Below are 8998 nucleotides of genomic sequence, written 5' to 3'. Positions count from 1 at the left end.
TGGAAGGGGAAGTCACACAGACCCCAGAATAGAGATAGGACAGCTACGAAGCGGCGCTCACACCCCATGTCAGGAGTCTCCCTGGACACCTGCCTCGTGCCTGGGGCTCTGAGCTGGACCAGGACGAGCCCAGAGGGCGACAGGAAGACAATGGGGCCGGAGGAGGTGCCCTGCTAGTGGGCAGCTTTGCCCCGCCTCCACTCTCCTTCCAGTCCCAAGTGAACTTTCCCCCAGATCCCAGGGTCCAGCCCCGCCCCAGCCAGAGCAGGCCGGGATTGGTTGGAGCTGGAGGGGGCGTGTTCTGGGCTCCAACAGACCCTGGTCCGCGGAGCAGGCTGAGCAGGTGGATTTCCAAGATAGACCAAGGGCGAACCGGAGCTGCGGGACATGCCTACATGTCTAGAGGAACTGTCCTCTAGACATGGCCCCGAACCCCCTCGGTCCCCAGCCCTGTGGTCCAGCAGGGGTGCAGACAGCCTAAACACCGCCACCCTATGGCTCACGCCTCGCCCCTGACCCAGGCTCAGCCGGCTGGCCCAGAGGCCGTGGAGACGGTGCCCCCGGCCGTGGACCTGGTGCTGGGCGCCTCGGCCTGCTGCCTGGCCTGCGTGTTCACCAACCCCCTGGAGGTGGTGAAGACGCGGCTGCAGCTGCAGGGGGAGCTGCAAGCCCGGGGCACCTACCCGCGGCCCTACCGGGGTCTCATGGCCTCTGTGGCTGCTGTGGCCCGGGCAGATGGGCTGAGGGGCCTGCAGAAGGGGCTGGCCGCCGGCCTCCTCTACCAGGGCCTCATGAACGGTGTCCGCTTCTACTGCTACGGCCTGGCAGGCCAAGCTGGCCTCACCCAGCAGCCAGGTGGCATCGTGGTCGCTGGCGCCGTGGCTGGGGCACTGGGAGCCTTCGTGGGGAGCCCTGCCTACCTGGTGAGTGCCTGCTCTCCACCCTGGGACTCGATCCCACAGGGACTTTGCAGTCGCCAGGGCTTTGTGGCCCCACTGGGGTGGGGCAAGCTGGGTGGGGCTGCTGCCTGGGAATATCTGGCCCAGGCCTGGAATCCGTCCCTTGCCCTGACCCTTGCTCCCCTGGGGTCCCTACACTGCTGCTCCTGAACCAAGGAAGGGGGCAGAGGGTGGCAGTAGATGTGCCAGTTCAAACCTGGCTTGGTCCCGTTTCCTCTGCATGGCCTGGTGTGAGTTAAGAATGAGAGCTGGCACTGGGTGAGGCCTCCTGTCCTGGTCTGGGCACTCTGCAGTCACCATGTCACTCAGTCCTCCAGGAGTGACAAAACCTGGTCCCAGAGAAGGTTAAGTGACTTGCCCTGAGTCCCACCAAGATGCAGACACAGGCAGACTGGAGTCTCGCCCTGGAGCCCAGGATGTACAGGCCAGGTGTAGCAACCAGAGACATCTGGGTTTCGGGGACACACTGCAGAGGGCCCCTCCCACGACCAGCTGGCATTGCAGGCTCTGCCCCCTGCTCCCATAGGTCAAGACACAGCTGCAGGCGCAGACGGTGGCTGCGATGGCAGTGGGGCATCAGCACCAGCACCAGGTGGGCCCCTGGCCCTGGGCTCTCTGGGCTGTTCCTGTTCGAGGCTGGGCGGAGCTGACCAGGGACCTCCCACCCTCTCCCCGCAGAGTGTCCTGGGTGCCTTGGAGACCATCTGGCGGCAGCATGGCCTGCTGGGGCTGTGGCGGGGCGTGGGGGGGGCTGTGCCCCGAGTGATGGTGGGCTCGGCCGCCCAGCTGGCCACCTTTGCCTCCGCCAAGGCCTGGGTGCAGGAGCAGCAGGTGAGGGCTGGGGACTCCTGTGCCTACCGGCACAGACAGGAGTGGGAGGGCCACCCGCCTCCTTCCCCACAAGAAGTCCAGGGTGGTGACAGATGGGGCCCCTTGAGGAAGCTGGGAGCCCTGGCTCTGCCATCCATGTTGTGACCCTGACCCTTGGGCCCAGCAGGAGTTGAGGGCAGTGTGACCCTGAGGCTGTGAAGGAGCTCAGGTGTTGGGGGGCATGGCCTCCTCCCTGACCAGCCCCTCTACCTTGTGTGCTGGGGGTCACCATGTGGGTGGATGAGGGCGGCTGCTGGGGTCAGATGTCTGTGCTGTCCCCACAGTGGCTCCCAGAGGACAGCTGGCTGGTGGCCCTGGCTGGAGGCATGATCAGCAGCGTAGCGGTGGCTGCTGTTATGACCCCCTTCGACGTGGTCAGCACGCGGCTGTACAATCAGCCTGTGGATGGAGCTGGCAGGGTGAGCAGGGAACGGGGTTGGGGAGGATGTGGGGAGCTGGGATCAACCCCCCAATACACACAGGCACAGCAGAGCCTGGAGGACACATGTGGCACACACGCATGTCACCTGGGCTTGTTTGATGAGCAGCTGTGTCCCAGGCACCGCCAAGCACTTCAACATCCAGCTATTATTCTTTTTCCTGAAGAGGAAATTGAGGCTCAGAGAGGTCAAGTGATTTGCCTGCAGTCACTCAGCTGCTAAGTGGGAGACTTGGGATTGGAATCATGGTCTTCCCATGGCACTGCCAGTCTCACAGATGTGCCCAAAACCAGGGTGCCCGTGTGCCTCTAGACAGGCTGAGAGCCCTGGCAGCGGGCTGTGTCTGCCTGAAGGAAGAGGCCTCCTTCCTAATGTCACAACCTACAGCATCACCTTTCTGCAGCCTGCCCCGCTGGGGACCAGTGCATTCTGATGTACCAGCAGAAGCCCTGGACACACAGACATGCCAGTTTCCCAGTTGTGCCAGCTGGGGCCTCACAGCCCTTACAGTGACCCGTCCATGTCCATCCACAGGGCCAGCTCTATGGTGGCCTCGCGGATTGCCTGGTGAAGATCTGTCAACAGGAGGGACCCTTGGCGCTCTACAAGGGCCTGGGCCCTGTCTATCTGCGCCTGGGTCCCCACACCATCCTCAGCATGCTCTTCTGGGATGAGCTGCGGAAACTGGCCCGGCGGGGGGCCCAACCCCAGGGCACCTAGGCCTCGTCCCTCACCCCACAGCCTGGCACAGTTTGGCACTTGGCCAGAAGTGATGTCCTTCCTCCATGAGACCGGCCATCCCAGAGTATACCACAGGCCCGGCCCTGCCACAGGTGGAGGCAGCGTGTGGACAACAGTGGCCAACCCAGCCCACCCTGAGCATCCGCTCAGAGTGGCCCCTGTCATTCTCTCTGAGTCCTGGCTGAATGACCTGGGTGAGCAGCACCGAGCCGAGGGACCGAACTGTCTCGGCCCCTGGGTCCCCAACAGCAGTGAATCCAGTGAACCCTCCTTCACTTCTGCGGCTGAGACTGGTGTGGGGATGCCGCAGGGCTGTTCACTAGGGCTGCCCTGAAGGGGCCATGGACTCAGGGGCTTGAAGTGGGAAATCATTTTCTCCCACCTGGAGGCCTGAAGTCTGAGATCACAGGGCCGCAGCTTGGTCCTCCTTCCTCTCCACGCTGGGGCCGGAGCCCAGGGCCTCACTGCACCACGTCCCAGCCCAGGGCTGGGTTCTCCTGACCTCTCCCCCTGGCTAGCAGCCAACTGCCATCTCCCTGGGTCCCGCAAAGGTGTCCCCTGGTGTAACTGTGTCCTAATGTCCTCTTACCAGGACTCAGGTCACATTGCTTTCGGGCCCACTCCAGTGACCTCACCTTTACTAGAGGATGATTATCCCTGTCTGCACTGCAGGCCCATCCCAAGGTCCTGGGGGTGGGACCTCAGAGTATGCATGGGGCCAGGGGACAGGGACTCGCTGAGACCCCGCAATTGCACATGTTCGGATGATTCCGAAAGGAGGTTCAGGGAGCCTGTGGTTCAGACCAGGAGGCTGAGGCCAGGAAAGGGATGGCTGCCCAGGTGAGTGGCGGGCACAGCCAGGGACAGGGCCAACAGCAGGCCCTGGCCCTTCCTCCAGCGGCAGCCACACTCCTGCCACAGGCCTGAACTGACCTTGGTATTGCCAAGGGAACCAGCTCCCTGGCCGGCAGGACTGGCCGGCCTGGTGGGTGCAGCCTCCCCTACCACACCCTGGGTGTGAAGAGCGGGCCCTGGAGGCAGCCCCACTGCACACTCCAAACAATAAAGTTTTCTACTTTGTTTACCTCAAGGACTTCCTCCACCGCGGCCTCAGTTGCCCCACCCCTGAGTCCCCACCAGGGCTACCCGCTCCCCTCTGGGAAGGGAGCCCAAGAAGGGTTTCCAGTGGCCAGCCCCACCCTGCCTGGCCAGGCAAGGCTGCCACCTAGTGGACACAGGGGGAACATCAGGATGGGCAGCCCGGGGGCCCAGGCAGGGGAGGGTTCAGGCGGGGGAGGGCTGGGGCAGGGCCCCCAGCTCAGGCTGCCAGAGATTGGAGGCCACCCGCTGAAAGGGCAGAGCCAGAGCTGAGGCTTCAGGAAGCTGGGCTACCAGCCCTCGTGGGAAAGCCACAGAGCCCAGCTCAGCACGGGGGAGGCCCCAGACCTCAGGCCGTGGGGGAGAGAGCCCCTACTTCAACCCCTAGGATGAGAGGAGAGGCAGGGCAGGCGGAGGCCCCGGGGCTTCAGGAAAGCACGGTATGGCCAAGCTCTCTGGGAGGGTAAGGCAAGTGGACACGGACTTTATCAGGCACAGAGACTGGAGCCCAGCCCAGGGACACCCCTTCACCACCCCAGGCTGCTGTGGAGCTGGCGGGGCCTTGCGCTCCTGCAAGCAGCCCGGAGGGTTAACGCCCCAGCTCTCCTCCCTCCCTGGGCCTTTGACCCTCCCGGCTCCTCCCCTGCCCTCCACTGACACCTTTGGCCGGTGGTGGCGTCATTATTGGGTCCGTCCCTGTGCAGACCTGGCTGGAGGCTGGGGCCAGGTCCGGCTGCCATGTTCTCCCTCCGCTCCTGGCTCCCCAGCCTCCCCTCCCTGGAGTGGGGCTCCAGCCTCCTGGACAGCCTCCTGCAAGGTGAGCCCCTCCTCCGTGCCACCTGGCCCGCCCCCCCCAGCCGTCCCCTCCCTCCCTCCCTCCTTCCCTCCCTCCCAGCCCACACCTGCTGCCTCCCCGCCCCCCTGCAGGCCTCGTGGGGGCCTTCGGAATCTCCGTCCTGAACAGCCTCCTGAAAGTCTACTTTTTTGTGGGCTGTGCCAAGTGAGTGCCCACGCCCCATCCCACTGGAGTCCCTCCACCCTCCTCCCTGGCCTCCTCCCTGGGCCTCGAAACCCTTCCTGAGGCCCAGGAGGGTGGTCTTGCTCCTCTGCCCACTCTCCTCCACAGTGACCCCAAGCGGCAGCCCGAAAAGGAGCGGCTGCGGGCCCAGTGGGCCTGGCTGGAGACCCTGCACCTGGCCGGGCTGGCCCTGCTCCTGACGGTGGTGGGGTCCCGGGTGGCTGCCCTGGTGGTGCTGGAGTTTTCCCTCCGGGCTGTGTCCACGCTGCTGTCTTTGGGCAAGGTGAGGCTGGGGGTCCCTGCAGGCCCTCGTGTCACCCCTAGAACAGGGAAGCTGGGCCCCGTTTCCCTAAGATGGAGAAGAGGCTGCGGGTGGTTCCCTGGGGTTTTGACGGCCCAGATCCCAGTCCCAAGCACATGGGGACAGTTCCGTGACCTGAGCTTCCCGCGTGCCAGGCCCTGCACTAAGTACTCTGAGGCTTCGTCTCGTTTGACGCTCGCGGCCAGGGGGTCGCTGTGACCCTCATCGGCTCATCCATGGCCAACATCCAGCGTCAGATGTGACAGCAGCTCTTGGAGGCTGGGACGCGGGCGAGAGGAAGGGTGCCAACAGGCTCTCCTTGGGAATGGTCCCAAGGTCCCTGGGGGCTCTGGCCTCCCACAGAGTGGAGCCTTTGCCACCTGCCGGCCACCCTCCTCCTGTCCGCCCCAGCAGGGCTCCCGGAGCGCGGAGCGGCTGCAGCTGTTCCTGCTGAGCCAGTTCTCGCTGGGCTGCGGGCTGGCCTGCGCCCTGAGCGTCCTGCAGGAGGGCGCCCCGCACAGCACCCTCAACCTGCTGCTGAGCCTCGGGCTGGCCGCGCTGCTCAGCGCAGGCGCCCGGCGCCTCCACCACCACGTCTGCCGCCTCTACGAGCTGCACAGCGCCCAGCGCTACTGCGGGGTCTGCCTGGGCCTGCTGGCCGGGGCTCATGGCCTTCCCCGGCTGCTGGGCCGGGCCCTGGCCGTGGCCTTTGCCGTGGGCGACCTGGCGGCCGTGGTCCTCATCAACCAGGACTTCCTGAGCACCTCGGAGGCCGTGCGCTTCTGGACCCCACTCACCATCTGCTACACGCTGCTGGTCATCCACATGCAGGGTGAGGGCCCGGGGCGGGGTTCCTCCGATTGTAGGCACAGCCCCCTGTCATCCCAGGGCACCGACCCAGGGGCAGAAGGCACACAGGCCACTCAGGGCAGATTCAGCCTTCAGCCTGCCGGGGGAGCCCCGAGGAGCTCGTGCCTGGTTTGGTCTCCAAAGCTGGGCAGGGCCCTCTGAGAGGTGAGGCCGAGGGGGACTATGGGCAGAGAGTCACATGTGCCAAAGCCCAGAGTGAGGGAGGGCACTGCACCGCACCATCAAACCTTGGACAGAAGTCCAGTGCAGCTGTCACCCAAAGGGCACTGGGAAGCGGTGAGGCTGGCCTCAAACTTGCTATCCTCCTGCCTCAGCCTCCCGAGTTGCTGGATTACAAGTGTGTGCCACCACATCCAGCCTGCTCTGTCTCCTTTTATGTTGGTTCCCAGGATTGAGCTCTGGGGGCACTTAACTACTGAGCCACATTTCCAGCCCTGTTTTGTATTTTATTTTTCACTGAGTTGCTGAGGCTGCCTTTGAACTCAAAATCCTTCTGCCTCAGGCTCCTGAGCTGTTGAGATTACAGGCGTGCTTAGATGCTTAAGAGCCTAACTGGAGGCCCTGGCCAGCCAGGTTGGGCCATCTGCTGAGAGACCGCTGCAGGGTTCCCAGCAGGGGAGAGTGCTATGGTCTGATCTGGTCTCTAGGGAAGAGCCCTGGCTGAAGAATAGAGATAGTCTAGGAAAGGCAGGGGGAGGGAGGTGTTCAGGCAGCGAGAACTGCAAGTGCAAAGGCCCTGGGGTGGGAATAAGCCTGGCATACTCCATGAACTAAAAGGAAGCCAGGATGGTTGGGGTAGTGAGCAGGATCAAGTTAGAGACACGGTGAGGTTGGGAGTGGGCTCAGGCCAAATCAGGCAGGATCTGGTAAGGCCCAGGTCTGGGTTTGGATTTTCAAATGCCGAAGAAAGTCCTGAGAAGGTTGTAAACAGAGGGATGATTTCATCTCCTGGACATGTTTAGAAGGTCACTTTAGCAGGTCAGTACACACTGGATCGTAGGGGCAGGGACAGAAGCCAAAGGACTGGGGGTGTAACTCGGTGGCAGAGCGCTTGCCTAACATGCAGGAGACCCTGAGTTCCATCCTCAGCCCCAAGAAAAGAAAGAACAGGAGCCCTGGGAGGGGCTGCCTTGGGAGGAGCCGTGGGAGTTGGGGACGTGCGTGGAGGCCTGGGCTTGCTGAAGGATCAGACGAGGCTGTGTGGGAAAGATAATCGGGTCAACCCCACAACTGCGGGGCTCTGTCCTGGGCCAGTGGGAGGCCAGCAGGTGAACGGGAGCCCTGGCCGGCGTGCCCAGCACCCTGTGGGTGCTCAGAGAGAGGGGTGGATGGGGGGGCAGCAAGGGGAGGCGAGAGCTGAGAGGCCCATGTGGCTCCAGCCGGACGTCTGAGTGGGGCCTGGTGCAGGCGGTGACAGGTGCGCGACAGGCGGTGACAGGTGCGCCCCTCCCGCAGAGGAGCAGCAGCGCTTCAGCCTGCAGAGCCAGGTACAGACGGTGCTGGTGCGCATGGGCGGCCTCTTCGTGCTGCTGCTGACCGTCGGCCGCTGGATGGACCTGCTGGGCGTCCTTGTCTCCCTGCTGGGCGAGCTCTGGTGCCTGGTGGGCGTCCGCGCCCTGCTGGACCTTTGCCAGATCCAGGTGGGCCCCATGCACTCGGGTCCCCCAGGCCCGAGCGCCCTGCCCCAAACAGTCCCTGGCGCCTCCAGAGGCCCAAGTTTACAGAGAGCCAGGGTGACCTCTCTTGGTGGAGGGCGGGGGGAGCTGAGATCTCTCCTGCCCCGTCCGTCCGTGCCAGCCTGAGCCGTCCCCTAGGTCACTAGGAACGCCCACTGCCCACAGCAGCCTGCACTCAGAGGCCCCAGGGGAGGAGGGTCTGGGATGAGTGGGGGGTCTGAGGCCCCCAGGGGGAGGGGAAGTGGGTGGCCTCTTGATCCTCTCCCCGCCTTCCCCAGGGCTTTCCGTCCCAGAGGCCTTCCGCACCAGCTCCCAGCCAGCCCCTGCCCTCCACACCCCCGGGGTCCCAGAAGACCGCCCCCTCCTGACCTGCCTGGGGAGGACTTGGAGCCTGTCTCAGGCCTGCTCCGGCTGACCAGCAAGGCCTGACCTTGGGACACTGCCTGGAGACACAGCCACAGGGCTGGCCCCCACCTGGGCCTTGCCCCCACCCCCTAGAGGAAGGGGAGGGTTGGGGGATGGGGGCCCTGGAGGCCTGAGTTAATCCTTCTCTGATGGGCAGGACTGACTTCTTGGGCAGGGTTGGGAGGATGGGGGCCAACCGCATCCTCAGGTTGCTTTACCCCTTTACGCCTCCATGAACAATAAAGATGATTTTCTTTTTTAAAAAATTCTTTTAGTTGTACATGAACACAATAGCTTTGCTTTACTTATTTATTTTTATGTGGTCCTGAGGATCGAACCCAGGGCCTTGCCTGTGCTAGGTGAGCGCTCTACCTCTGAGCCACAACCCCAGCCCCTAAATATGATTTTCTTAAAGTGCTCAGAATCACAAAGACACAGAAAGGGAAAGAGGTTTTCAGAAGCCACACAGCAATTCTGTTGGAGTCCTGGGGTAGGCTCCTCAGGGCTGGCTCAGGCTCCGTGAGTTCCTGGGGAACCGGGCTCCTTGCAGACAGAGGAAGGGCGCTCAGGGGTGGCGTGGAGGGTGTAGTATTGAGGTGGCTGAGGAGGTGGGAGGCTGG

At 63.6% G+C, this 8998-nt stretch overlaps 2 protein-coding genes across 5 annotated transcripts; both read left to right on the top strand.

The window, feature by feature from the left end:
- Positions 1–308: 308 nt before the first annotated feature.
- Slc25a34 (solute carrier family 25 member 34) lies at positions 309–4100 on the top strand. Of its 3 annotated transcripts, XM_046468919.2 has the most exons (5): positions 310–923; positions 1486–1551; positions 1638–1790; positions 2114–2248; positions 2804–4100. In XM_046468919.2, the coding sequence occupies exons 1-5, from the start codon at positions 495–497 to the stop codon at positions 2987–2989; spliced, it is 969 nt and encodes a 322-aa protein (XP_046324875.1). In that variant the 5' UTR covers positions 310–494; the 3' UTR covers positions 2990–4100. The 3 variants fall into 3 exon arrangements, with proteins under 3 accessions (XP_046324876.1, XP_046324877.1, XP_046324875.1); XM_046468920.2 differs by lacking the exon at positions 1486–1551 and having other exon boundaries at positions 309–923; XM_046468921.2 differs by lacking the exon at positions 1638–1790 and having other exon boundaries at positions 309–923.
- Positions 4101–4237: 137 nt separating this feature from the next.
- Tmem82 (transmembrane protein 82) lies at positions 4238–8646 on the top strand. Of its 2 annotated transcripts, none has more exons than XM_046468918.2 (6): positions 4238–4925; positions 5036–5108; positions 5235–5409; positions 5842–6259; positions 7753–7937; positions 8252–8646. In XM_046468918.2, exons 1-6 carry the CDS (start codon positions 4847–4849, stop codon positions 8339–8341), a joined length of 1020 nt encoding a protein of 339 aa, XP_046324874.1. In that variant the 5' UTR covers positions 4238–4846; the 3' UTR covers positions 8342–8646. The 2 variants fall into 2 exon arrangements, with proteins under 2 accessions (XP_046324874.1, XP_046324873.1); XM_046468917.2 differs by having other exon boundaries at positions 5839–6259.
- Positions 8647–8998: the final 352 nt, after the last annotated feature.

Source organism: Marmota monax, unplaced genomic scaffold, assembly GCF_021218885.2.
Source record: "Marmota monax isolate L192 unplaced genomic scaffold, Marmota_monax_Labrador192_F-V1.1 WCK01_AAM20220418_F8-fsc00008, whole genome shotgun sequence".
Taxonomy (NCBI): domain Eukaryota; kingdom Metazoa; phylum Chordata; class Mammalia; order Rodentia; family Sciuridae; genus Marmota; species Marmota monax.
The sequence above is the reverse complement of the archived record's forward strand: the minus strand, read 5'-3'. Positions and strand labels throughout refer to the sequence as shown.

What these genes read in the sequence shown, in the direction of transcription:
- Slc25a34 (XM_046468919.2), top strand. Translation starts at nt 495, where the DNA reads ATGGCTCACGCCTCGCCCCTGACCCAGGCTCAGCCGGCTGGCCCAGAG. An exon ending in TGGGGAGCCCTGCCTACCTG is followed by an intron (nt 924 to 1,485) that starts GTGAGTGCCTGC and finishes CTGCTCCCATAG; the next exon opens with GTCAAGACACAGCTGCAGGC. An exon ending in CCTGGGTGCAGGAGCAGCAG is followed by an intron (nt 1,791 to 2,113) that starts GTGAGGGCTGGG and finishes CTGTCCCCACAG; the next exon opens with TGGCTCCCAGAGGACAGCTG.
- Tmem82 (XM_046468917.2), top strand. Translation starts at nt 4,847, where the DNA reads ATGTTCTCCCTCCGCTCCTGGCTCCCCAGCCTCCCCTCCCTGGAGTGG. An exon ending in CGCTGCTGTCTTTGGGCAAG is followed by an intron (nt 5,410 to 5,838) that starts GTGAGGCTGGGG and finishes TGTCCGCCCCAG; the next exon opens with CAGGGCTCCCGGAGCGCGGA. An exon ending in TGGACCTTTGCCAGATCCAG is followed by an intron (nt 7,938 to 8,251) that starts GTGGGCCCCATG and finishes CGCCTTCCCCAG; the next exon opens with GGCTTTCCGTCCCAGAGGCC.